Here is a 27,818-nt window from a genome sequence, read left to right as displayed (position 1 = left end):
GATACATGTGTGATTCCTCCAGGCCGCGCACAGCAGTGTGGAGCCGCGGTGGCTTCTCTGTCTCCCGGTTGTCAGCGCGCCCCCTGGTGAGGGGAGGATTCGGGGTCCTCCCGGTGCTTCCCCTCCCCCACAAATAACCGTTACACTACGAAAATGCCGAATTTCTGCGCAGCCCCGAATTGCACCCGAAAGAGCACCCAGTCCGACCTCGCGTTCTTCAGATTTCCCCGCGACCCGAACCGGTGAGAGGAGTTACCAGAATGTATGGGGGCGGGGTGTAAATGTGACTCGGTGTATGAGGTGTGTGCCGTGTATGAGGGGCTTTTCCCCCTGTGTGTGTGTGCGGTGTATGAGGGGCTTTTCCTCCTCCTGTGTGTGTGTGCGGTGTATGAGGGGCTTCTCCTCCTGTGTGTGCCGTGTATGAGGGGCTTCTCCTCCTGTGTGTGTGCGGTGTATGAGGGGCTTCTCCTCCTGTGTGTGCCGTGTATGAGGGGCTTCTCCTCCTGTGTGTGTGCGGTGTATGAGGGGCTTCTCCTCCTGTGTGTGTGCGGTGTATGAGGGGCTTCTCCTCCTGTGTGTGTGCGGTGTATGAGGGGCTTCTCCTCCTGTGTGGGCGGTGTATGAGGGGCTTCTCCTCCTGTGTGTGCCGTGTATGAGGGGCTTCTCGTCCTGTGTGTGCGTTGTATGAGGGGCTTCTCCTCCTGTGTTTGAGGGGCTTCTCCTCCTGTGTGTGTGTGCGGTGTATGAGGGGCTTCTCGTCCTGTGTATGAGGGGCTTCTTGTCCTGTGTATGAGGGGCTTCTTGTCCTGTGTATGAGGGGCTTCTTGTCCTGTGTATGAGGGGCTTCTTGTCCTGTGTATGAGGGGCTTCTCGTCCTGTGTATGAGGGGCTTCTCGTCCTGTGTGTGCGTTGTATGAAGGGCTTCTCCTCCTGTGTATGAGGGGCTTCTCCTCCTGTGTATGAGGGGCTTCTACTGTGTGTGCGGTGTATGAGGGGCTTCTTGTCCTGTGTGTGTGCGGTGTATGAGGGGCTTCTTGTCCTGTGTATGAGGGGCTTGTCCTGTGTGTGTGCGGTGTATGAGGGGCTTCTCCTGTGTATGAGGGGCTTCTCCTGTGTATGAGGGGCTTCTCCTGTGTATGAGGGGCTTCTCCTGTGTATGAGGGGCTTCTCCTCCTGTGTGTGCGGTGTATGAGGGGCTTCTCCTGTGTGTGTGCGGTGTATGAGGGGCTTCTCCTCCTGTGTGTGCGGTGTATGAGGGGCTTCTCCTCCTGTGTGTGCGGTGTATGAGGGGCTTCTCCTCCTGTGTGTGCGGTGTATGAGGGGCTTCTCCTCCTGTGTGTGCGGTGTATGAGGGGCTTCTCCTCCTGTGTGTGCGGTGTATGAGGGGCTTCTCCTCCTGTGTGTGCGGTGTATGAGGGGCTTCTCCTCCTGTGTGTGCGGTGTATGAGGGGCTTCTCCTCCTGTGTGTGCGGTGTATGAGGGGCTTCTCCTCCTGTGTGTGCGGTGTATGAGGGGCTTCTCCTCCTGTGTGTGCGGTGTATGAGGGGCTTCTCCTCCTGTGTATGAGGGGCTTCTCCTCCTGTGTGTGCGGTGTATGAGGGGCTTCTCCTCCTGTGTGTGCGGTGTATGAGGGGCTTCTCCTCGTGTGTGTGTGTGGAGCATGAGGGGCTTCTCCTCCTGTGTGTGTGCCGTGTATGAGGGGCTTCTCCTCCTGTGTGTGTGCCGTGTATGAGGGGCTTCTCCTCCTGTGTGTGTGCCGTGTATGAGGGGCTTCTCGTGTGTGTGCCGTGTATGAGGGGCTTCTCGTGTGTGTGCCGTGTATGAGGGGCTTCTCGTGTGTGTGCCGTGTATGAGGGGCTTCTCGTCCTGTGTGTGCGCCGTGTATGAGGGGCTTCTCGTCCTGTGTGTGCGCCGTGTATGAGGGGCTTCTCGTCCTGTGTGTGCGCCGTGTATGAGGGGCTTCTCGTCCTGTGTGTGCGCCGTGTATGAGGGGCTTCTCGTCCTGTGTGTGCGCGGTGTATGAGGGGCTTCTTCTCCTGTGTGTGCGCGGTGTATGAAGGGCTTCTTGTCCTGTGTGTGTGCGCGGTGTATGAGGGGCTTCTTGTCCTGTGTGTGTGTGCGCGGTGTATGAGGGGCTTCTTGTCCTGTGTGTGTGCGCGCGCGGTGTATGAGGGGCTTCTCGTCCTGTGTGTGCGCGCGCGGTGTATGAGGGGCTTCTCGTCCTGTGTGTGCGCGCGGTGTATGAGGGGCTTCTTGTCCTGTGTGTGTGTGTGCGCGGTGTATGAGGGGCTTCTTGTCCTGTGTGTGTGTGTGCGCGCGGTGTGTGAGGGGCTTCTCGTCCTGTGTGTGCGCGCGGTGTGTGAGGGGCTTCTCGTCCTGTGTGTGTGCGCGCGGTGTGTGAGGGGCTTCTCGTCCTGTGTGTGTGCGCGCGGTGTGTGAGGGGCTTCTCGTCCTGTGTGTGCGCGAGGTGTGTGAGGGGCTTCTCGTCCTGTGTGTGCGCGAGGTGTGTGAGGGGCTTCTCGTCCTGTGTGTGCGCGAGGTGTGTGAGGGGCTTCTCGTCCTGTGTGTGCGCGCGGTGTGTGAGGGGCTTCTCGTCCTGTGTGTGTGTAGTGTATGAGGGGCTTCTCGTCCTGTGTGTGTAGTGTATGAGGGGCTTCTCGTCCTGTGTGTGTAGTGTATGAGGGGCTTCTTGTCCTGTGTGTATGAGGGGTTACTTGTTCTGTGTGTGTGTGTGCGGTGTATGAGGGGCTTCTCCAGTGTGTGTGTGTGCGGTGTATGAGGGGCTTCTCCAGTGTGTGTGCGGTGTATGAGGGGCTTCTCCAGTGTGTGTGCGGTGTATGAGGGGCTTCTCGTCCTGTGTGTGTGCGGTGTATGAGGGGCTTCTCGTCCTGTGTGTGTGCGGTGTAGGAGGGGCTTCTCGTCCTGTGTGTGTGCGGTGTATGAGGGGCTTCTCGTCCTGTGTATGAGGGGCTTCTTGTCCTGTGTATGAGGGGGTTTTACATATTGGAATATGAGGCCCCCATCTGGAATGTCTTTGTTCACACCTGCCCCTCCAGCAATATAAATGTCTGCCTTTCTGTTTGAGACCCTCCACTCCATCTTCTGTTTATTGTGGCTTCCCCTCGTGTGTGTGGGAGCCTATGAACACCTGACTATATGATGCCCACCTTCGTTCCTGTGTATGTATGAGACCCCCCTACTCCCCAGCCCTTCGTCCTGTGAAGTTAGTTGTAGTTTATTACCATATAGTCAGTACTATCCCATTAGGCAATTTTTTTGTTAAAATCAGATCTGTCAACAGCAGCTTGTTGGCACTTATAAATATAGTAAGTCTTTCCATTGACTTCTATAGAGACATTGGCACATGTAAATGAGGGACACGGTACCCATTTTTTCCCGATAGGTGAGGTTCCCGCTCCTTAGACCCTAACCCTAAATCAGGTATTTAAACCGGTCACCTCACCTGACACGTCTGTGTTAGTAAATACTTGTATTCCAGATGGAAAAACTATTCTGGGGCGTCTTTTCTAAAAACTCTGCATTGTGCCATTCCTCTGTCATTCCTCCTAGAAACGTATGAATAACTTGACACTATTTACACTGACACTTTTACCATTCCTCTTGCCAAAGGGACTTGTCCCTGCACCATCACACTCTGGCAGCGCTGATTGGACAGTGTCAGACTATGTAGGGACACACCCCCAACTGATAACACCCAGTTGTCAATTTTTTCATTATTTCTAAGAGGAATAACTGAGGAACTGGACAATATAGAATATAAAAGATGCTCTCGACTTATTTCCTAGGGAATACAATTATGTACTGAAACGGACATGTCAGAAGAGGGGACGGCTGAAACTGCCGACAAGCTGCTCCTGAAGGACCTAATTATAATGACCTATTTGACATTATGGGGGGGGTTCCTCCATTTTGCCCCCTATTTTATCAGTCAGAGCACAGACCTGCCTGTTTCTTTGGAGAACCTGCCGTTACACAGACAGACTTTTTTTATCGTAGGGGGTCCCTAGTTTTTGTATCTGCAATTTGTCTTTTATGTGTCATAGGGACAGCGTACATGACGGCAGCAGTAACGGACCGGTCTATAGAGCAATGCGGCTGCAGGGGTCATCCAAGTGTCGTACCCCTTGGGGTCTTAGCTCCAATATTTCTGTATCTCTGAACTTTACAGTCAGGGTCTCCATTAATTTCATTGGAGCTTCCACATGCCATTTGTGTTTGAATTCCTTACTATTTTCAAGATCTCTGCTTGCTGTGAACATCCAGTGGCTATAAACGTTTACAGATTTAGGCTACAATCACACGTCTGTCAAAAACGGCCGTGAGACGGACCTTTTTTATTTATTTTTTTTTTTTTCAACGTCCGTCACACAACCGTTTTCAGAACGATGCAGTTCTATGGGTGTATTCACACGGCCATTTTTTTAACGGCCTGTAAATAAAGGCCGGCGAAAAAGTAGGGTGTGTCCTATTTTTGGCTGTTTTCACGGCTCCCCATAGAAGTCAATAGATCAGTTTTTACCGGCTGTTTTTCAGGAAACAATCCTTTCAGTGGCCAGTAAAAACTGATCCTGGCCGAGGACTCCCCGCGCACAGCGCTACATTTATGGACAGTGATGTCGGGCTTTCAACAATGAAATCCCCGGCCGGAGCATCGCAGGATCTCTGGCTGGGGACTCCTGTTTTGTAGATAGCACCCCACCCCCCTCTTGCCTGTAGATAGCTGCCCCTGTAGGAGTGAAATCCCCGGTGGCCAGATTCTGCTCCTGGAGGAGCCCCCGGCGTCACTATCCATATATGGACAGAGATGTCAGGGGTTCCGTCTGAGTGGACCTATGTAGAGGGGATGTGGGTGGTGCTATCTACAAGGGGGGGGGGGTGCTAGCTACAGGGGGGAGGTGCTATATGGGGGGGAGTGGCACTATCTGCCACTATCTGGAGGTTCTCCACGAGTCACATTTTGATTGTGTCCTAAGAATAGGTACTCAATATTGAAGCCTGTAAACCCCTTTAAGGTCTTGTTCACACAGTGCAGATTTGCTGCAGATTTTGCAGGTGTATTTTAAGCCAAAACCAACAATGAAACCCAAACAGAAGAAGTATATAAAGAAAGGCCTAGGAGGTCTGCTCTCCTGGATCCAATTCTGGTATTGGCTTTAAAAAAAAAAAAAAAAGCAGCATTTACAATCTGCAGCAAGTCTGCAGCGATCACACTGCAGGATGTGCCAGGACCAGAGGGGTGGAGAGCGGGACCTCCGTGCTGAAGTAGGTGGCACTTCAGGGGGTGAGTATCCATTGGTTTAATCTAGAATCCCATCCCCCACCCTGCTGCTGATTTTTGTAAAATCCCAGATAAGATAACCAATCAGATTCACAACATTATACACTCAGAATTCAACGAATATTTAAAATATCAGATCCACCAACAGCAGCTTCTTGGCAGTTTTCATGTATCACAATGAGTGAAAAAAAAAAAGTGGAAACGGTGAAAGAGGTAACGACATATCCGATACTGCCAATAATAATAACCCCCTCTCCCTTGTTTCTGTAGGTGTCAGAAGTGGGTGGAGAACTGTCGGAGATCTGACCTAGAAGACAAGACCCCCGATCAGCTGAACAAGCATTATAGATTGTGTGCCCAGCACTTTGAGGACTCCATGATCTGCAGAAGTGTGAGTAGCCGGACATCTGTGTATATGTTATTTACACTTCACTGGTCTCCAACTTCAGCCTATGGCTGTCCGAGTATGATGGGGGTTGTAGTTTAATAACCGCTTGAGAAACAGATGGTAGACTACTGCTTTCTTTAGATCGAGGGCTGTCTGTGGTCTAAATCATCAGCAAGTTTCCTGATGATCTCTTCACTGGTGTCGGGTGGGACGAGCTTTTATGGTGTCCAATCCACCCTCTCTTCCTGAAGTTTCCTCCTAACTGCAGACTGAGCAAAACAGCAGTGTAAAGTATGGAGGAGGGAAAGAGCAGCAACCTGAGCCGCAAATGAGACCGACTACCTCAAACTCCAAATGACATTGCAGCTAAGCTGGAGTCACTGATCGTAGCTGTGACCTGATGGAGCAGAGCTGCAGTGGAAAGCATGGAGGAGGGACAGCCTATGCGAGGGGGGATTTTAGATGGCTTTCCTGATGTTGGCAGTGATCTGATTACTCCTCACATCTGCTCATCTCCTCCTCCGAGGCTTCTCTATCTCGTCTTCACGCTGAGTTCTCTTAGATTCCAGCTTTGAAGACGTCTCGTTTGAAGAGTCTCGGCAGGTTGGACTTTTCTCATTAAGGTCGATGGTAGGAGGTCTAGAAGAAGAGCGCGGCTCTGTCCCCTGCGCGATGTTCTGCAGCCATTTTTCATTACCATCATTGAGGCCAAATGGAATCGGTCAGAGCAGATGATTGACAGGGAGGTCAGATGTGATGTGCACCAGATGCATGCTGGGACATTAACTCTGCTCCATCCATGTGTTGGCGGAGCACGCAGGATAAAGTTTCATTAATAATCGTTTATACCAGCGGTCTCCTGCCGTGCTGAAACTACAACTCTCAACATGGTGCATGCTGGGAGCGCTGGTGCGATGATAAAACACGGAGATTTCTTCTTCAACCTAAAGGTAAGATTGGACATAGAAATCCCAGACTCGGCTGGTTGTTTAACCCTATGAGGACTGATATTTTTTATATTTTTTTTTTGCTTTTTCAGTTTTGTTTTTTTACTCCCGCCATAATAGAGCGGTGCGAGGGCTTATTTTTTGCGCCGAGGAGTTGTAGTTTCTATTGACACCATATAATGTACTGGGAAACTGAAAATAAAATTCTTTGCGGGATGGAACTGGAAAAAAACAGACTCCTCCATTGTTATTTGGGTTTCGTTTTTACGTCTTTCACCGTGCGGTAAAAACGACAGGTTAACTTTATTCTGCGGCTAAATACGATTACGGTGATACCAAATTTATATAGGTTTTTTTTATATTGTACTACTTTTACAAAGAAAAATCTATTTCTTACAAAAAAAAAATGTTAAAAAAATTGTTTTGTTTCACCACGCTCAGAGACAAAAAAATTTGGGTCGATTTTACGGCTTTTTTTTGCAGGACGAGCTGGATTTATTTTTTATTTTTTTACCTTATTCCTTTTGATCACTTATTAAATTTTTTTCGGGCACTTTTTTTTTTTTATATTTTTTTTGCGGTGTTCATCGTGCGGGGAAAATAACGTAGTTTTTTAGTTTGGGTCGTAACAGACGCGGTGATACCAAATATGTGTACTTTTTTCGTATTTTTTTTTGTTTTTTCCCTATAATAGACTTCTAGGAAAAAAGTAGTTTTTTTTTTTTTTCCACTTATACTTTTATGAAACATTTTTATAAACTTTTTGTTTTAAGTTTTTTTTTTTTTTTTGTCCTACTAGGGGACTTGAAGACCTGCAGCACTAACTGTCAGTGTGACGCTGGTCCTCATAGGCTTCTGTTCATGGCAGACCCGGAGGCCATTGTATAGCCTCCTACAACCATCGTCAACACCTGCGATCGATGCTCGGGAAAGCTTCTTGCTACAACAATCTTTCCCTGCGATGACCATGACCATCACATGATCGGGATCTGAACCAATCCGTTCCTGATCATGTCTCCGGGACTAGATGTAAGCGGCACTGAGACACCCGATCGCTCTGTTCACACCCGCCGTGAATTCACGTCGGCGCCGCACAGAGCGTAGCAAGCGCAGATGTGAATTTAAAGTGTTGGCCGTTTTCTATTTTTATCTGAGTGACCACCGCTATGGCCGCCATTAAATATCCATCATTAGTCGTCACCCAGTTCTTTAAAAATACTGAATCTGTTCAAATCAAGCGATACATCCCTTAAAATACAAAGATTTGCAACTCTGCCCCCGGTCCAAGTCTGTGGCCACATGTAAACCATAGGGCTTTAGTGGCATGTAGTCCGTGTGACCACGTGGAGATGTGTCCATGGACAATGCGGTCAATTGATCGTATTGTATAGACTGGGTCCACCCTGGTGTTCAATGCCAATGGAAGCCAAGACGTTCGTGTGAACACAGTCTTACATTCATGTGAACTCTTTTTCAATTCATTTCATAGAGGGGGGTCCTCTGTTCAGCCTCCTCATCTCTTGGCCAGAGTGGAGAGCGGTTACCTAGAGCGTCTCTCTCTGGATTGATATGAATGGACTGTGTAATACTTCATTTCTCCTGTGGTGGCGCTGTAGGGAATTTTAAACACTTACTGCCATGTTTCGCCACAGATTGCTTCTCCTCGCCGGGGGTCTTCAGGTGGACAAATTGTGATCAGCTTATTGTCAAGGGAAACTTGTAATAAGTGGAGAACCTCTAAAACATTTTACATGAATCCCATGGAGACAGCTAATTTTTCATTTTCGCTTTTCAATTGTCGCATTCCAAGAGCAATGACTTTTTAACCATACAATCATTAGATCGCTCATGCTATACACCGCAATACTTATGCGTTGCCGTTTATCGCCTTTATCTGTGCTCTACTATTAAGCCTTGATAGCAAAGCATCGTTGGTGGACCCTGAGGCCTTCAATAGGACTCCGGCTGCCATCATAACCGATCGGCACCCAACGATTTTGTCACAGTGGCCCGGATCGGGGGCACAGAGGAAGCCCCCCTACCTCTTTCTAACCACTCAGAAGCCACGGTCGCTGTTGTCCACGCCATCTGAAGAATGAAACATCCGGGATTGGAGTTTTGCAGGCGGAGCGCAGCTGTTTGAAACAACCCACTGCATAGGGTGGGGGTTCAGCTCATGCGCCATCTTGGGCTAGCGCACATGCGATGTTACTTTACATCCGAAGTGGCTGAGGGGTTTTCCGGGGAACAAAATTATGTGGCACATCACAGTGCATCCTGCGCCACGTAACTTTGTGCTGGGCGATTAGGACCTAAATCATGATTAGTTGAACACGTAACGTGGATCACGATTAATGAACGATTATTTAGGCCAAACCCATTTTGCACACCACGCCCCCTATTTACATGCCGCGCCATTTAAATTAATATTTATCCCGAGCCTGCTGTATACTACTGTATATAATATATGCCCTTATAGCTGCCCCCACACGGTATAAAGTCCGCCATAACTGCCACCCCCACAGTATAATGCCCCAATAGTGCCTATTAAAAAATACTCACCTAATCCCGTTCCAACGACGAGTGGAGGAGATCCCTCTGGTCTGTGCGGCTCGACGCAGACAGGTGCGGTGACATCACTGCCTCGTGCCTATCTGCGCCAAGCCGTGTGAGTCCGGAGAGACATAGTGAATGGTAGAGCAGGGACCTTACAGCTCCCTGCTCTACCCCCCCCCCCCCCCCCCCCGCATTACATGACCTGGGTCGCATTGTCATGTGACCGCAGCTCATCCTTTACCCTCTAAGCCGGTGGAAAGACTTGTGTATTACACACAAAGGCGGATATATAAGGGGTCCGAGTGGGAGAAAATTAGATAGAAGATATGCCGCTAAGGCTTCGTTCACATCTGCTTCAGGACTGCGGTCAGGGGTTCTGTCTGACCTTTCCGTCAGGGGATCCCATGAATGGAACCCTGACGGATCCGGTGCAAATGGTTTCCGCTTGTCCCCGTTATGTAAGGCTTCTGTCGTTTTGACCGTAGTCTACTCCGCTATTCATTCTGTCAGAACGACGGAAGCCTTAAACAACGGGGACAAACGGAAACCATTTGGATTCTGTACATGGGTTCCGCCGACGGAAAGCTCAGATGAAACCCATGACCAGAACCGCGTCCGAAGCCTAAGTATCACGGGTTTGGCGTTTTTAAGTGGCTCGCGCTCAGTTAATGGACCGCCTAATGACAGGAAGTGCGTCTCGTTTGTTGTGTGGGAGCGGGAAATGACTAGATAGTGAAATTTACCAACTCCAACCGACCAGGATAAAAAAAAAAAAAGCTTACAAATGGATTTAAGGTATTTTATTTTTGTTTTACTTTGCTCCATTGAGGCACGGCCGTGACCAGTGACTCCAGCTCCGCTGCATTGTCTGGGAGTCTGATATCCAACTCCCGTCTCATTAGGCCCCATGCACATGACCGTAGAATCTGTCTGTAATTGCGGTCCACAATTACGGACCGATTCACTTATATTGACCACGGACACCTTCCCGTATATATGTGTCCGGGCCGTAGAAAGCCTCCGCAAAAGTTAAGACATGTCCTATCTTTTACTCTTTACGTTCTGTGCTCCCATACTTTGCCAGTGGACCGTGATTACGAGCACGACTGTGTGCGTGAGGCTTTAGAGTCTCGGGCTTCTGCTATGTCCCTCCACCATGCTCTAAACTGCAGCTCTGCTTGTCCAGATCTGCCGCTCAGCAGAAAGTCCGTACACGAAGAGCCGATTCTGAACTAAACCAGTAGTGAGAAAAAGATTTTCATGGGACTGCTCATAGACTGAGGGGAGGAGCCATAATAAAAGGGAGGAGCCTGGTAATCTGCTTCAACCACATGTAGCCTCCCTAGAGCCTGATGGGTCTCCTGTATTTCACAGCCTCTAAACCTGAATATTAAAGGGGTTTGCAAAGAAAGTTTTCAAGTTTAAAGTGTATATAGTGTGTAAAAAAACGCATGTCACTCCTCTTTTATAAAAGAATAGATATAATAATTTAAAAAAAATGTATGATTATTTTCAGAGTCCATACAGGACTGTACTTCGGGAAAATGCCATCCCAACCATATTTGACCTCACCAGTCATCTCGGTAACCCTGGCAGACGCAGGAAGAGGATAAAGGAGCTGGTAAGGACATTGTTACTTGGTCATGAACTGCCCCACACCCATTTTCCCCTGACTATTTACAGAAGGAGCCTGTGAGTCCTGCTTCCCTTCATCCACTCATAGGAGCCTGTGAGTCCTGCTTCCCTTCATCCACTCATAGGAGCCTGTGAGTCCTTCTTCCCTCCATCCACTCATAGGAGCCTGTGAGTCCTGCTTCCCTCCATCCACTCATAGGAGCCTGTGAGTCCTGCTTCCCTCCATCCACTCATAGGAGCCTGTGAGTCCTGCTTCCCTCCATCCACTCATAGAGAGAGCCTGTGAGTCCTGCTTCTCTCCATCCACTCATAGAGAGAGCCTGTGAGTCCTGCTTCTCTCCATCCACTCATAGGAGCCTGTGAGTCCTGCTTCCCTCCATCCACTCATAGAGAGAGCCTGTGAGTCCTGCTTCTCTCCATCCACTCATAGGAGCCTGTGAGTCCTGCTTCCCTCCATCCACTCATAGAGAGAGCCTGTGAGTCCTGCTTCTCTCCATCCACTCATAGAGAGAGCCTGTGAGTCCTGCTTCCCTCCATCCACTCATAGAGAGAGCCTGTGAGTCCTGCTTCTCTCCATCCACTCATAGAGAGAGCCTGTGAGTCCTGCTTCCCTCCATCCACTCATAGGAGCCTGTGAGTCCTGCTTCCCTCCATCCACTCATAGAGAGCCTGTGAGTCCTGCTTCCCTCCATCCACTCATAGAGCGAGCCTGTGAGTCCTGCTTCCCTCCATCCACTCATAGAGCGAGCCTGTGAGTCCTGCTTCCCTCCATCCACTCATAGAGCGAGCCTGTGAGTCCTGCTTCCCTCCATCCACTCATAGAGCGAGCCTGTGAGTCCTGCTTCCCTCCATCCACTCATAGAGAGAGCCTGTGAGTCCTGCTTCCCTCCATCCACTCATAGAAGGAGCCTGTGAGTCCTTCTCCCCCCTCTCCATCAACTCAGTGATTCACTTTGTATGTGGCGGGTGACATAGGACTAAATGCTGCCAGGTCTGAGGGTTTCTTACATGTGACATCTGGGACCGATAACGGGGGGGGGGGGGGTTCAGCTTGTGACCCTAGAAGTTGTCCTTTATTGGACTTTTACTGGACTACAGCAGAAATCCTAAGAACCCGTTCTGTAACTCCTGTGCACCGACATCTGGTAAACGGAGAACAGACAAAATGAGCCGGATCTGTTGCCTTCTGTAGTTCATTCATAGACTGCACATCTTCACATTCTCCTTCTCTCCATTCATCATGTTCCCTTTTTTGACCCCCAGAGTGAAGAAGAAATTCGGACATTAAAAGAGAGAAAACGTGAGTAACTTCACTACTTCTACATTGTTATATATATATATTCAGGGGTGACATCTGCTGAATTTATAATAGTCCTGGCTCAATGGTTGTCGGTATAAATATACTCCATATATAATATTTACAACACTGCGCACATTCTAATATAAAATAATCGTATATGTATAATAAATGCTATAAAATGGTCACGGTTCAATTACAGCCCGGAGAAAACTGAGCTAACGTGATACAAAGGGAACATTTTCCTACTTCTACTGGCACTTCGTTCCGGAGACTGACTGGGGGGGGGGTATCGCTTCGGTCACCGTCATATTCCGATAATTAGGAAACCCTTTGGACCACAAAGCAATCAGACGTGCTTATCTCCTCTCCGTCCGTGGATCTGCGGGGATCGTCATCCTCGAAGCCCTGAAACAGCTGCAAATGTAATTGACAAACGTCTATCAGCGTTCACCGTCGTTAAAGGGTTATTCCCATGTAAGACATTTATGGTATAGTCATGGACGCAGCTCCCTCCATTCGCTTCTAGGAGAGTTAAAGAAACCACTTGGCTTTTCCCATAACTCACAGAATCCATTCATTCTCTGGCTGGATGCGGCAGCCGCTTCACCGGGTGGGTCGGGGACCCCCTCCTCACCACAGGTACGGGTACTGGAGCTAGTAACTGCGTCTATGGGTTAAATCTCCCACCGCTCCAGCGCTGTGGTCCTTTTTTGGCATATGTTTGCATCATCGCGTCGATGACTTACCGTACCAACACGTGGCCGCAGCGCCAATATGTTTTTACAGCACATCATCGCTGCTGGCGATCAGCCTAAAAATAAATAAATCTGCATTTCCTTTTGTAGACTGACAAAAAATAAAGATGGCTGCCGCAACGCAGAGGGACAGCAAATCTGCTGCAGCCTTTAAGAATCTGTTGTCAGAAGATGAGCTATTGTATTGTCAACTTTATGTGAAAGATATATTTTTTTTTTTTCAAAAAGGTTGTGTGTGTATATATATACTATTTTTATTTATTTTTACTTTTTATTATATTTTATTTTTACCTTTATTTTGTTTTTGTTTGTTTTTTACTTTTTATTTATGTTTTGTTTTGTTATGTTTTTTTTTTTTCTTCGTGTTACTAAAAGAAAAAAAATAATCGTTTTTCACACTGAACCCCCACAATAGGCTGATGCTTCCTGTCACTTCATCATGGGCTGTGTACGCTGGGGGCAGGGTCAGCAGTCCTCTTATCAGAATACGGGATTACAATGGAAGGTCACGCCTCTATTATAAAGCAGGCGGCCGATTAAAGGATCATAATATTAATAGGGAATGGGACTACTCCGCCCCCTCCCCGCACTGTGACATCTGCACAGGTCATAGAGCATGCCCACTACGATCTACCATAGAGACCGATGAGTTCTTTTTGGACTGTTTACGTGTCTAGGTCGCTGCTGTTAAGCAAATTCCAATTCTGTTACAGCAGCTGAGGCAAGATGGCTGCCACTAAGAATATAAAAAATATACTATGGGGGGAAAAAAATGATGCAGAAACCAGGAGTGGTTGGCTCATGACATCAATGGGGGGGTCACGACTCTCGTACACCCACCAACGTGACCTTCCAATATGTAAGAAGATGCTGTCCCCTTTACATGAAGGAAGAATGGGAGCCTACACCTCCCCCGCGCTGACTTGTTCGTAACATTTCACATTGCCTATAGGAGGACACTTATACAATTTATTAAAAATAATTGTCAATAAGCTGAAAAACGCGTCAGGAGACACGAGTAAGATGCGTTTTTGACGCGCTTGCAAATATTTCCTGTTTATACAGGAACGGAAATGGTTTTTGGATTGCACCACAGTTTCCTCATGGCTTCAAAATCATTCCTTGATATTGAGCTTCTGATAGCGCTCGTACGTCTGCATCCCGAGCTGTACGACCCCCGCCACTCGTCCTACCACGACGCTGTAAGGAGAGGGAAGATATGGAACCAGATCACCTCCGAAATATTTATGGACTGGGAAGATCTGAACCCACAGCAAAGATCTATGAAAGGTTAGTGTGTGCGATTCATCTCGTATTGCTGCAAAGCCAAGTGAAAAATTAGAAACAATCCTTTATAACGATGCAGATCTGTGCCACCGTTATAATTGTACTCCAGTCACAGCTAAAGCTGCAATTAAAATCTCGTTGACTACTATTTGGAATCTGGTGGAAATCGCTGTCCTCCCTTGGATGGCACCCGTGACCTCTATTGCAATCCTGGCGGCAGTTGTGGCATGTTGCCGCGACTTAAAGACCCCCTTTTGGTCACATACACTGCATTGCATTGTAGGAGATGTAGGGTTTTATACAGCGAGACTACTGTCCTCTGCCTTTTTATAAGGCTTTGTTCGCTCCATAAAGGATTTTTACAGATTCTTGACTTTTTTTTGAGTCAGATTTTTTTTTTTTAAAGGGGTATTCCCATCTTATAAAGTGATGGCATATTTCTAGGATATGCCATCACTTTATGATCTGTGGGGGTCCGACATTTGGGATCCCTACGATCATGAGAATGAAGGGGCTGCAGCACTGCTCAGTGATGCCCTGGCACTTGCTGTGCTCGGAGCGGGGCCATCGCACCATTAAAGAGAATGGGGCAGTGCTGCAGTTCCCTGCATAGCGGGTGGCCGAGAGCCACTTTGCAGTAAAAACTTCAAATCAGACCGAGCATCAAAATCAGCGCTGCAGCCCCTTCATACTCCAGATTGGTGGAGGTCCTAGAGGTTGGGCCCCCACTCATTATAAGGTGAAGGCATAAGGATATGCTGTCACTATAAAACGGGAATATCCCTTTAACCGGGACAGGATCTCCTCGCAGACTTCACTATTCTGCCCGTCGGGGGAACACGAACCTGATTGAACAGAACCATGACCCCCATCACGGTGCGCACCATCATCACGTGACCTGTACAGCGGCTGACTAGCTGCAGGGAGATGAGAGGTCCTGCAGCCTGAGAGCAGGAAGCAAACTATTTTGATCGCAGATCTAGATGTGAATGGAGTACAAGGCATATTCAGACTACAGATTATTAAAGCTGAGCATTTGTAAAGTTGTAGCGGAAGTAGTTTTCCGATTTTACATAACCTGTTGAGGACAAATCTTTCTTTTTCAGTACGGGAAGTGCAAACACAATGGCAGCTGCTTAAGGAGAACTTTCGACAGGAATTCTGGAAACAAACGAGGCAAGAAAGTCCAACCCCCGGTGCTGAGAAACCAGACTTCTCCCACTTCAAGGAGTTACTGTTCCTTCAGCCGGTCATGGCGGTTCATGAGTAAGTTCAAGGGGGTTGTCCAGGGTTTAAAATAAAACATGGCTGCTTTCTTCCAGAAACTGCACCACCCCTGTTGAAGGGAATGGAGCTGAACTACAATATCGCACATAACCTGTGGACAGGCGCGGCGCTGTATTTAGAAGAAAGCCGCCATGATTTTTTTTAAACCTTTAAAACAACCCCCCCCCCCCCCTTCTTATTATATGACTAGCTTAAAAGGATTCAGAAATAATCCCGACTTGTTTTTCTAGGAATGAGGTTCAGTATCCTAGTGCTACGAGAAGGACGGACGAGGAAACGGCAGATGACGACGTACAGATTGTTTACATCAAGGAAGAGCCACCTTCACCTCCGCACCTCCCAGAGATGGAGTCTGAAGCCGCTGGACCCACTCGTTATACGATCGACCATCAACACCTTCAAGAGGGAAAGGATCACGATACGGTAGGACTGAGGATCGAAGGAGCACAAGAGGACGATCAGGAGGAAGAAGACCCTCACATGGACTTTGCCCAATGTCTCGTTCCTTACTTGGCTCAGGTTCCAGACAGTCACCAAGCAAGTCTTCGAATGGCGCTCACAAACGTTATCTTCTGTTATATCGAGAACACTCAAGGACACGTCCCTACGGTCAGCCCCCAACTGATGCCATATATCGCTACACCAGAGGACCCCTCACCCTGATTAACACGAATTACGTACAGTCCGAGGGATTTCCATCTAAATGAAGCTTAATCAGTACTGCAACTTTCTAATATTCTTTGTGTTTCAGTTTCTCACCGTTGTCAAGATGACTGCTTGCTGTCGGTCAATAAGAACAGTTTAGTTAACACCGAAAAGGCTGAAAAATTTGTACAGAACTAATATTCTCACAGCTGAGGGTTTGTTACATTTGTATTCCGTGTAGACAATCCCCTGTGAGATAAACAGTCTGGAATACAGATTAAGGCCTAGTTCACATCGGTGTCTGTTATTTAGTTCTGCCCCGCAGAGTATCAGAACAAGGGAATAACCGGAAGCGCCGGTTCTATTGCACCACGAATGCCATCAGCAGCCGATGGAACCTATTGACTTTAATGGGTTCTGTCGATTTTCCCATCAGGGTCTCTGTGGGTTTACCAGAAAAAATAGCGCTGTGTGCTGCGCTATTGTTTCCGGCATTTGCGACGCAGGCCCCTTACAGAGCCTCCATTGCAGATGTGAATTAGGCCTAATACATTTTGCTTGCACTGATACATTGTAACAAACTATCAGGACTGGAAAGAGATTAATGCTGCTGAAGAGTTTGTCACAGAGGATTGTCCTGACTGGATACGATTGTAACAAATCCTCAGCTTTGTGAATTATTAGTTATGGATTCATTGTTGACCACTGGATGTAAACAGGAATGCTCTCATTCTCTGACCGCAAGCAGAGATCTTAAAAAGGGTGAGGAACTAAAACACCTGGTCTATTAGAAAGTTGCAGGACTTATGTAACTTAGTTAAAATCGATACAGGGAAAAAGGAACAAGCAGCGGCGCTCCTCTAAGGTAAATAACGTAGCTACTATAGCGTAAAGAAGGTAGTGGTACACTCGCCTACTAGGGCTGTGCAAGATGGTCGACACAACTCCATTGCAAGGCCCTGTCCACACAGAGTTTTTTGCCACGGAAACCGTGGCAAAAAAACGGCCACAATTGAATCCCATTGATTTCAATGGGAGGTGTAGGCGTTTATTTACTCGCAGGAAAAAGGGGCGACATGCCCTATCCTCAGACGGTTTCCGCTTTAAAAACTCCATTGACATCAATGGGAGACGGAAATACACGCGATTTAAAGCGTTTTTAGGCAAAAATCGTGCGCGCATACTCGCTTTGTCTCGAAGAAAAAAAAACGGAACTGATTTTTCCAGGCAGAGTTTTCTGCCTGCAAAAAAACTCTGTGTGTCCAGGCCCTAAGACGTATCGCAGCATATCACTGCAGAGTGAAAAGGAGTCCACAGTATGCAAAGCCTCAGGAGTGGAACATCGGGTGTGCGTATAGGAACGACTTCAGCTGGTGATGAATCTAGATGTGGAGGAAAAAGAGAGCACAACTCCTAGGAGAGGCGCTCCTGTCTCTGTGGTGGATATCCGGATGCTTCAAGCAGGTGAAGACAACTCAGGTAAGAGAAAAATACCATTTATTATTTTTCGTAAAATCCCTCAGCATAGGGGATAAACAAATGAGAATACAGTGCAACGCGTTTCGACCCTGAACTAGGGTCTTCATCAGGCATCCGGATATACATCACGGACACAGGAGCGCCTCTCCTAGGAGTTGCTCCCTCTTTTTCCTCCATCAGTTAAAATTGGAGAACCCCCTTAAATCCTCAAACCAGTCACATTTACCAGATACTGAATCTGTTCCAAAATGAATGTGGTCTTGGTGGGAACTGCTGGAAAGGTTTATTCACACTTAAATTTACACAGCAGCTTTTGAACCAGGTAATATCTCTGCTAACTGTGCACAAAACTTAAAGGGATTGTCCAGTTTGGAAACCCATTGTCATACACTCCATTAGGGAATTCTGGGTTAATAGAGAGGGGTCCTCTGTTCAGGACCCTCAGCTCTTGGTCAGAGTGGAGAGCGGTTACATAGAGCGTCTTTATCGGGAGGACCTGTCCTGTCCTGTATTACACATACAACACATTGATATGAATGGACACAGTGTAATACTTCATTTCTCCTGTGGTGGCGCTGCAGGGATATTGGCTGCGACGATCATGTGGCGCTGGATGACGTACAGGAAGAGGAAGTGGGACACCAATGAAAGCCGCTTCCTTCCCCTGTAGCGGCCGCTGATATGTAGTATTACATGCCAACCATTTCAACGAAGTCCATGTAGTACGCGGACGGGCCGTGTCCTGACTCTCCGTTCTGCTCATATAGTGAGGTCTTGAGTGGGAAGCCCCTTCTTTTACCTCTACATACCCTTATAAAGTATATGCACAGTGGAGATTTTCACGAGACGTCCCCTTTTAAGCCACTAAAAATAATTTTTTTACTTTTTTTTTTTTTTAGTAATTTCTTTTTTCCTACTAATGGGACCGGTTTCCATTTGTCAGCGACTATTGTATTATATATATTTTTTTCTTTTAGTATTTTCTTTTTTCTTTTTTTTCCGATGTAAATAATAAAGGATGACACAGTTATAGCAGTGATCCCAGGGTCTTTCAGTGGAAATGCCATAAACGTCTTATCCGTGTGTCCGACCTGTAAGAACAGCGACCGGCCCTCAGCGGTTTCCATATCTCCCATAGACTCTCATGAAGACTGACCATACTAGTGCAGACTCTTCTTCCCTCCATTGGGGTGCAGGCACCCACATTTTTGGAGATCTATTGGCATCGCAGCCATCGGACCCGACATATTTTTGAGCCTATACAAAGTCCTGGAGAAGTCTTCTATATTAGTCCGTTGACACCACAGGTCAGGATGTGTCAACTGAACCGTGTGCGTCTCCTGTACTGAGACTGAGACGATGTAAGTATTTTGTAGATCGGTTTTGTAGAATGTCTTTGTACCTTTTTTTTCTTTATTTAGAAATAAAAGAACATTTGTGGCTTATGGTTTACATATTATACTTTTGTTAGTTTTTTTTTTTTTCTGTCCAAAGTCCGCGAACAGATTTTTCTGATGCGGATCTTCGTTCATGCTGCGGATTGTCGCACATTTATTATGTTATGGGTTTTGCAGCGTATTTTTGCAGCAAATGTTACCCTTTTAAAATCGTACGGCTACATTCACACGAGCGTATCCGATTCACACGTGTGAATCTGGTCCGTGTGGGTTGCATTAGACATCCGTGTGCTTTGCGAGTGGCTTGCGTTTATCACGCAGGCGCAAAGCACATCTATCTTTTAAAAAAAAATCCAATCGAATTGATGCGGAAATCACGCACTGCACACGGTGCATCTGTGTGCAGTGCGTGGTTTTCGCGCACCCATTTACTTCAATGGGCGTGTAGGTGCGAGAAAATACACCAATATACATGCAGTGAGTTTCACGCAACGGACTCTCACTGCGTGAAAACTGGACGGCCCCATTGAAAACAATGGGTCCGTGTGTTCGTGATTCCCATGCGCAGCGCACAGACGTTATTCACGCTCGTGTGAATGGGGCCTAACGGTGCAATCCAGTGCAAAATCCACATGAACCCCTGAACGCAGCCTGACTCTCCAGTTACACCCAAAGTAATGCATCATATAGTGACTTCACTTTCATCAAACTTTTGTCATGTCATAGAGACCTATCAAAAGTTTGGCTTGGTGGTCTCCAGGTGCTGAGACCACCACCGTTGCTGAAATAAAGGTGGAGAAGCACTCCGCTGAGCGCACTGCACCTCCGGCTGTGATCTGCGCTCCTTGACGGCGCGAAGACGGGTTTATAGACCTTTTTATGAGAGCCGTCCTCCGCCTGACTGGATCACAGCCGAAGCTGCAGTGCGCTCAGCTGAGCACTTCTGCACCTTCGTTTCAGCCACGCTGGTGGTCTCAGCACCTGGAGACCACCGATCCAAACTTTTGATATGTCTCTGACATGTCAAAAGTTTGATGGAAGTGCAGTCACTCTTTAAAGGGGTTTTCCCAACTTCATCCACGATGAAGCTGTGGCTGCCGGAAATTAGTGGAAAAAGGGGCATATAGCTCTCTCCATTTTGTTCAATGGGAGTTCAAGTCGAACAAGTGCGGCCCCCTCTCTTAGCGAAATCAGCGTCTCACTTCTTTACACTGCCCTCAGTTAACCTTCAAGATGAAGTCACCCTAGCGAGTGGTAATTCACCACACCCATTCACATTAATAGACAACCGTGCAATATATGGTGGCACCAAATCTGCCAGTGCTCATTACTGTGACGCTCTACTCTGGCGTGTAGAGGGGGATTCTGAGTTGGGAACCTCACATCTATAGTGGGGCATGTGGACAGTTTAATGATTGATCGATCATTAAGATTAATCACGATCTATGCTCTGGAAATTATCACATCCGAAGTTGGAAATCTGCATCAAAGCACTTCGATTGCCGGCGCTTCAAAATCGTCTTGGTCGTTTGTGATCAATGTTATAAAGGTAGCGCTCTAGACTGAGAGTTGATTTAAGGGGTAGTTCACACCGCATGTCTTGGCGCTGATTTTGATGCGGAAACCGTGTGGTAATTGGCACCAAGAAATCCCCCCAAATTGCCCCTCATTGATTTCAGTGGGAGGCAGATGTTTTTTTTGTTTTTTTTTCCCTATACGGCTATATTGGTGTTCTCTTTCTTTGAGCAGTTTCTGCCTCTGACCTCCCAGTGAAATCAACGGGAGGCACCAAAAAGTAATTTTTTTGCTGTGGTTTTTGCATTAGATTCATAAGACTAAAAAAATAAATAATGCAACAAGACGCTACCCCTAATTTTTTTATTTTTATAAAATTTGAAAGAACTTTGTTGATGTCTACATGCCCTTCAAGCGTGTCACCTGCTCCTCTCCCTCCTGTAATTTCCATAGTCTAGCCGGACACGCATTTTGTAGTATGGGGCACACATTACGTGAAATCCCAAACCTCTGTGATGCCAGACATTGAAGAATAAGAAGAATGTCTATTGTCCTGTACCATTCGCCAAAGAGGGGCCTTGAAGGGAAACACCTGGTCAGGAAGAAAAAAAGTAATCCAGCTGGTAACGAGTGACCTTCTTGTCGGTCCACCTCTACTTAATCTGGTCCTGATTTATAAAGCATCTGGCCACCACTTTCTGAAGCTTTTCTTTGTGGCGGAGCAGTCCATGAAAGGGTCAAACGAGGAATATGTTGTAGAAGGTGTTGTCCTGGGTAATATTCCCGGCTTCAGTCCGCTTCATACCTGCACCAAATTCTCATACTGCTGTTGGACAGTTTTGTGCATTTGGAGCACAATTCGTCAGTTTTGCTGAATTTTTCCAATATTTCCATAATTTTCTTCTGTAACCCAAAATAGATTTTGTGCCCAGCGAAAGACGACACCTTGTGTTGCTCTACACAGTCCATGCGCGCGGCTTTTCCAAGTACACGAGCTCGGTCCGGCTGCTGTCCTCGCAATATCTGCAGAATACAGGAGGTGTTTACTGGAGCAGAGGATGTGCCGGCGGCCATTACAACATCCCCCTCTGCTTTCTCCGTTTGCAGCCTAGGCTCCGATCTAGATCAGGAATTTGTCCAGAATCAACGTGTACTTTACCCGAGTAAGAGACCAGTTCGGCCTCGAAACCGAAACGCGTTTTTTTTTTGTACAAATACTTTTTAAATTATCTTAACTATTGCAAAGTCTTCATCTGTTTCTATGGATATCAGAATTTATCAAAGTTGGTTGCGCCAGGGCGATCATCCGGATTTTCTCGCTTTCTTTTCTCCATTATGTGGCTAATTGGCCTCCTCAGGAAGCAGAGCCTAAATGTGACTGATACCTCTGCACTCCCTATAGATATGCCTTTACTACTGCTCAGATGGGGCCGGGAAAGCAGTCAAGGAAATGTGATTTATTTTCCCTCGGCGGCAGTTCATTATTTTGTGTCTGTGTGCGCTCACCGTTTATAATCGTTCGCTGATATTCATTGATACGTTTTTGTCTTTTACCTAACGATAACAACAATACACAGTAGCTACCCCGTTGTAATCTAAATCGATTAAATTATTTTCTTAGGATGAAGCATAACACAGAAGTAACACACCACTCGTTATAATTCAGTGCCTAACACCTCTACCGGTGTTCTCTTATCGCTCTGCCTGCCTTTAAAGGGTTATTCCCATCTTACAAAGGGATGACCTATCGCTAAGGCTATGTTCACACGCAAAATCAAAAACGACGGAGCTGTGTTCAAGGGTTTCTGTAGCCGGAAATGTTTTTGTGAGGCTTTTTTTGTAGCGTTTGTTTTTTTTTTTTTTTTTTTTTTTTTTATTGACCCAAAGAGAAACCGCTCCAAAAAATGGCTCAAAAAGTGACGAGCTCCTCCTTTTTACGGGGCATCTTTTTAAGCGCTGTTTTTTAAAACGGCGGCAGAAATTATTTTTTTCCCATTGAATTCAATGGGCAGATGTTTGTAGGAGTTTAGTGTTTTTCAAAGTGTAAACGCCCCGAAATACGCCTGAAAACTCTGTGTGTGTGTGTGAACATACCCTAAGAATGAAAGGACTGCAGCACTTTTTTATTATTGCGTCCCAGTCACTAGTTTCCCTGCTCCACAGTGGCTGGAAAACTAGTGAAGGTAACGCATCGCCAAATCCGCACAGGAGAATCTTATTCTCGAGGTCCCAGTGGTCGGACCACCACTGATCATAAGGTTATGACATCCCAGCGATATTTCTTCTACCAAGTCTTCCCGGTAATCTCTTGTTGTGTGTTTATCTTGGGACAATACAAATTTTCAGTATTGAAATGAAGAGCCCTGTGTCAGGTCTTACAATACAAGTCCTTCTCAATGAATTAGAATATCATCAAAAAGTTAATTTATTTCAGTAATTCAATTCAAAAAATGAAACGCACATATTCTATAGATTCATTACACACAGAGGGATCTATTTCCAGCATTTTTTTCTTTTAATGTTGATGATTATGGGAACAGTTAATGAAAACCCCAAATTTTGTGTCTCAGAAAATAAGAATATATTATATAAGCCTGATTTCAAAAATAATTTTTAATACCGAAATGTCGTCCTACTGAGAAGTCTGTCCAGTATCTGCGCTCAGTACTTGGTCGGGGCTCCGACTCTGCATGAATTACTGCATCGGTGCGGCGTGGCATGGGGGCGATCAGCCTGTGGCGCTTGAGGTGTTATTAATGCGGCGTGGCATGGGGGCGATCAGCCTGTGGCGCTTGAGGTGTTATTAATGCGGCGTGGCATTGGGGCGATCAGCCTGTGGCACTGCTGAGGTGTTATTAATGTTGCGTGGCGTGGAGGCGATCAGCCTGTGGCACTGCTGAGGTGTTATCAATGCGGCGTGGCATGGAGGTGATCAGCCTGTGGCACTGCTGAGGTGTTATGGAAGCCCAGGTTGCTTTGATATCGGCCTTCAGCTCGTCTGCATTGTTGGGTCTGGGGTCTCATCTTTCTCTCCACAATACCCTATAGATTCTCTGAGGTTTAGGTCAGACGAGTTTGCTGGCAAATCAAGCGCAATGATACTGTCGTTATTACACCAGGTATTGGTACTTTTGGCAGTGTGGGCAGGTGCTAAGTCCTGCCGGAAAATGAAATCCATGCCACGCCGCATTGATAACCCCTCAGCAGTGCCACAGGCTGATCGCCTCCATGCCACGCCGCATTGATAACCCCTCAGCAGTGCCACAGGCTGATTGCCTCCATGCCACGCCGCATTGATAACCCCTCAGCAGTGCCACAGGCTGATCGCCTCCATGCCACGCCGCATTGATGCAGTAATTCATGCAAAAGGAGCCCGACCAAGTATTGAGGGCAGATACTGGACAGACTTTACAGTAGGACAACATTTCAGTATTAAAAATTAATTTTTTAATTTGGGCTTATATAATCTCATTTTCTGAGATACAAAATTTTGGGTTTTCATTAACTGTTCCCATAATCATCAACATTAAAAGAAAAAAATGCTGGAAATCGATCCCTCTGTGTGTAATGAATCTATGTGTTTCACTTTTTGAATTGAATTACTGAAATAAATTACAGAATTTGCATGTAGATATTTTTGTGCAGTAAACAAAAATTATTATATATATTTTTTTTTTCTTTCTTTCTTTTAGTTGAGGCCGTCATCCCCTTACAAGAAAACCATCAAACCAATAACAACGACGTAGAAATCCAGATCGAAATTGAAGATTCGGAGGAGTGTGCATCCATGACAGAAGAAGAACGGTATAACAAGGACTACGTCAAGTCTTTGTTTGAGATTGTGCTACTGATGGGCAAGCAGAATATCTCATTCGAGGGACGTAATTTTAAAAATCATTCCGGAGTTTATACTCCGGACAATTTCCAGGCTCTTCTTGAATACCGTATAAATTCTGGGGATGAAGTTCTGAGAAGGAGATTTGAGATGCTCGCCGTCAATCAGGAATACTGCTCTCGTTTTCAGCAGGAGCAGATCTTGGAAGTTTGCGAAAGTTGCATTAGAGAGGAGGTGATGCGAGACGTGAGGAACTCCCAGTTCTTCTCCATCATCGTCGAAGACGCGGTGGACCTGGCAGGAGAAGAACAAATGCCTATTTTCATCCGGCACATAGACGACGCCAACAACCTACACGAAGAGTTTGTTGGGTTTCTTCCTTTCGAGGACGACGCAGAATTTATGGCCGTGAACTTCCTAACGACCATCGCGGAAAAATGGAAATTAAATATGGAGTACTGTCGCGGACAGTCGTACGTTGCTTCCAGTAGACTGTCTTCTAAAATGAAGGTTGTAGCATCGCGGGTATTACAAAAGTGTCCGCAAGCAACTTATACTCTCTGTTCTTCTTGTGCCTTGAATATATGGTTAGCCAAATCAATACCCGTCACCGGAGTTTCGGTAGTATTGGGAATTTTGGAAGATATTTTTTTATTTTTTAATAAGGCGCCTAGCTTACAGGAAGAGCTGCAAAATACAATCACCGGTCTCTTTATGGACAATATTGACAAAGGTAACGAACTCAAGGAAATCCTGAGATCGGAGTGGACAAGCCGACACGATACCTTCGAAATTATAGTGACTCTTCTTCATTCGCTGGTTCTCTGCTTGGATAGAGTGGCCTGCGATAACTCGTTTCGTTGGAATACGGGAATAACCAGTCATGCTTTTGTACTGTCCAGTGCCTTGACTGATTTTGACTTTGTCGTCACTATTGTCATATTGAAAAATGCCCTCTCGTTTACCCGGGCTTTCGGCAAAAATTTACAAGGACAGATCTCCGATGTATTTTCTGCGGCCAATAGCTTGACGGCGGTTTTACATGCCTTGAACGAGGTCATGGAGAATATTGAAGTTTATCATGAGTTTTGGTTTGAGGAAGCCACAACCCTGGCAGCAAAGCTGGATATCCCTATAAAACTTCCGGGTAGGTTCAGTAGAATGCAGCACATGAACTTACAATCGGACCTGACGTCCGAAAACTTTTATAAAGAAGCTCTTAGCATGCCAACCATCCAACACGTCATTCAAGGACTGAAGGAGATCTTTTCCGAACAGCACCTCAAAGCCCTCAAGTGCTTATCTCTCGTTCCATCAGTAATGGGTCAGCTTAAATTCAGCACCAGTGAAGAACATAATACCGATTTGTATAAATATGACCTTCCCAGTCCGGAAACACTCTCTGCAGAACTTCACTGTTGGCGGGTCAAGTGGAAACACAGAGGCAAAGACGTTGAGCTTCCGTCCAACATCTTCGAGTCTCTCCATCTACCGGATATCAAATTCTTCCCGAACGTTTACGCCCTCCTTAAAGTTTTGTGCATTTTACCCGTTTTTAAAGTCGAAAATGAGAAATTTGAAACTGCCCGAAAGCGCTTGAAGTGCTATCTGGAGAACACGCCAGTGGAACAAAGGTCAAGTCAACTGGCCTTAGTCAATATAAGTTATGACTCCAAACATGATCTGGATGTCATGGTGGACACGTACATGAAAATGGTTGCAAATAAAGTCCATTTTGAATCCATGTCTCCACATTCGGAAATTGTGGAAGAAATCTGACGACTATTGCTCGGAATTCCAGTCCATTTGTACTAAAGAGTCCGGAACTTCGGAGCTTTTCGGATGGTCTTGACCATCTGGCCTTTAAATTGTCCTGGAACCTGAAATGGAACGAAGACCTGGGCATTCAGTATTTTCACCTAAGTTGACCCTACAATGGAGAATATGTATGAAATACATAAAATAGACCTTTAAGGATAATGAGTATTTCAGATCTGTATCGGTTAGGTACCGGACAGAATATTATCTGTTATTTGGAGCTGGTTACTTGATCGGTTCTTAGGTGCACATTAAGAAGAAGTTTTAGTAGATTGAGTTTCACGCTGTTTATTACTTGATGGTATACTAGTACTGATTAGCGCTAAAGAGCTAGGAAAAAAGATCGATGTACAAATTAATGTACCGTTTGTATTTTTATACTAAAGTAGTTTTTTTTTCTAAAATTTAGGAAAAAAAATAAAATAAAACTTCTTTTCCTCGTAGAAAGTCATTTTAAACCATTTTCTCAGCACTGCTTAATAAATTGGGAGAATTCTTTCAAGTTTCCAGGACAATCCTGAGGGAGTATATTACATCTCTTACACGCCTTTTCAACATGGGCATAATCTCACTGACGTCTCCATCCTGACCTTTTAGGATGACGGTCAGCCAACTTATCGATTTCGGTGGGGCGGGAAAATATCTAGTGTGGACCAAATCTCCGGATGGAGGAGGGGGGGGGGGGGGGGGAGGGTGTATGTAGACCATTGTATGTTGAAAATATTGTAACTTGAGGGACCGCTGTACATAGGATCTGGGCCAGAAATGCAGATCATCCTTTTTTCGACTATAGGTAAAGTGGAACAGGGTCATCAAAGAGATATATTTTACAACTTGTATGAGCATCTCCTAAAGTTCTATGTGAAGTAACCTGGTGGTTTGTATGATTTCTAAAAACCCAAAAATCCATTTTTTCTTTTTTTTTCTTTTTAATGTTTTTCTTTAGTCCTCCAGTGGGAAGTGTCCTCCTTGCTTTCGATTTGTTCTAGGCTATATTAATGAGTCATGACTCAAGACACATGCCCATTTATTTCATTTGGCATGGTAGTAAGAGTTTGAGAGAGTGAGTCCTAGTCTACCCTTCTTGATCTGGCGGAAGTCCAAAAACCATTGGCCAATTTTCCTATAAATGGAAACCATTCCTTCCTACGCCACTCAACCAAGTATTTTTTTTCCTCTTTCGAAGCGATCTGCTGGTCCACTAAAACCAGTTCCTGAGGTGACTATTCCACAGCTCCACCAGTAAGGCCTCATGCACGTATGGAGCTGGGATAGGGCACCCATAGGGATGCATGGGGCTTTACTGTACCTCAGCATGCCTGCAGTTTCCGAGGCAATATGGAGAGTGTGTTTTAAAATCACTGGATCCGATGGAGAAGCGTGGCTTGCCCGATCCCATTGCGTATTACCGAGGTATCTGCCATGTACAGCCCGTAACGGAACATCCTACCGAGGAACATGATGTCCCTGTGGCTATGTAGTAGATCATTACAGGGGACTCCATGTGCCACTGTGTAGTCTTCTGCAAGTGAGAGGGGTGCCCTTTTATCTTTTGGGGACATCTTATAGTAGTTTTTTGGTATGGACATTTATACAAATGAACCCTGTCCCCTCTTTGACGTCTCTCTCTCTTCTCAAATCTAAATAAATATAATTCTCTTACTCTTTCCACGTA

The 27,818-nt window shown here is 46.2% G+C and overlaps 1 protein-coding gene across 6 annotated transcripts; it reads left to right on the top strand.

Moving 5' to 3' along the window:
* Window positions 1–6: 6 nt before the first annotated feature.
* On the top strand, window positions 7–26,569 carry THAP12 (THAP domain containing 12). 6 transcript variants are annotated; one of them, XM_075851340.1, is made up of 5 exons: window positions 7–242; window positions 5,570–5,690; window positions 10,707–10,811; window positions 12,089–12,125; window positions 24,183–26,568. In XM_075851340.1, the coding sequence occupies exons 1-5, from the start codon at window positions 154–156 to the stop codon at window positions 26,102–26,104; spliced, it is 2,274 nt and encodes a 757-aa protein (XP_075707455.1). In that variant the 5' UTR covers window positions 7–153; the 3' UTR covers window positions 26,105–26,568. The 6 variants fall into 6 exon arrangements, with proteins under 6 accessions (XP_075707455.1, XP_075707458.1, XP_075707457.1 ...); XM_075851342.1 differs by lacking the exon at window positions 7–242 and adding an exon at window positions 2,452–3,179 and having other exon boundaries at window positions 24,183–26,569; XM_075851344.1 differs by lacking the exon at window positions 7–242 and adding an exon at window positions 3,242–3,403.
* The last annotated feature ends 1,249 nt before the right edge of the window (window positions 26,570–27,818 follow it).

Source organism: Rhinoderma darwinii, chromosome 2 (assembly GCF_050947455.1).
Source record: "Rhinoderma darwinii isolate aRhiDar2 chromosome 2, aRhiDar2.hap1, whole genome shotgun sequence".
In the NCBI taxonomy this organism is placed as follows: Eukaryota; Metazoa; Chordata; class Amphibia; order Anura; family Rhinodermatidae; genus Rhinoderma; species Rhinoderma darwinii.
Note: the sequence above shows the minus strand (reverse complement) of the source record. Positions and strands in the feature narration are given on the sequence as shown.

Coding starts and splice junctions, on each gene's coding strand:
- THAP12 (XM_075851340.1), top strand. CDS start 154: ATGCCGAATTTCTGCGCAGCCCCGAATTGCACCCGAAAGAGCACCCAG. Junction 243..5,569: donor TTTCCCCGCGACCCGAACCG/GTGAGAGGAGTT, acceptor TTGTTTCTGTAG/GTGTCAGAAGTGGGTGGAGA. Junction 5,691..10,706: donor ACTCCATGATCTGCAGAAGT/GTGAGTAGCCGG, acceptor GATTATTTTCAG/AGTCCATACAGGACTGTACT.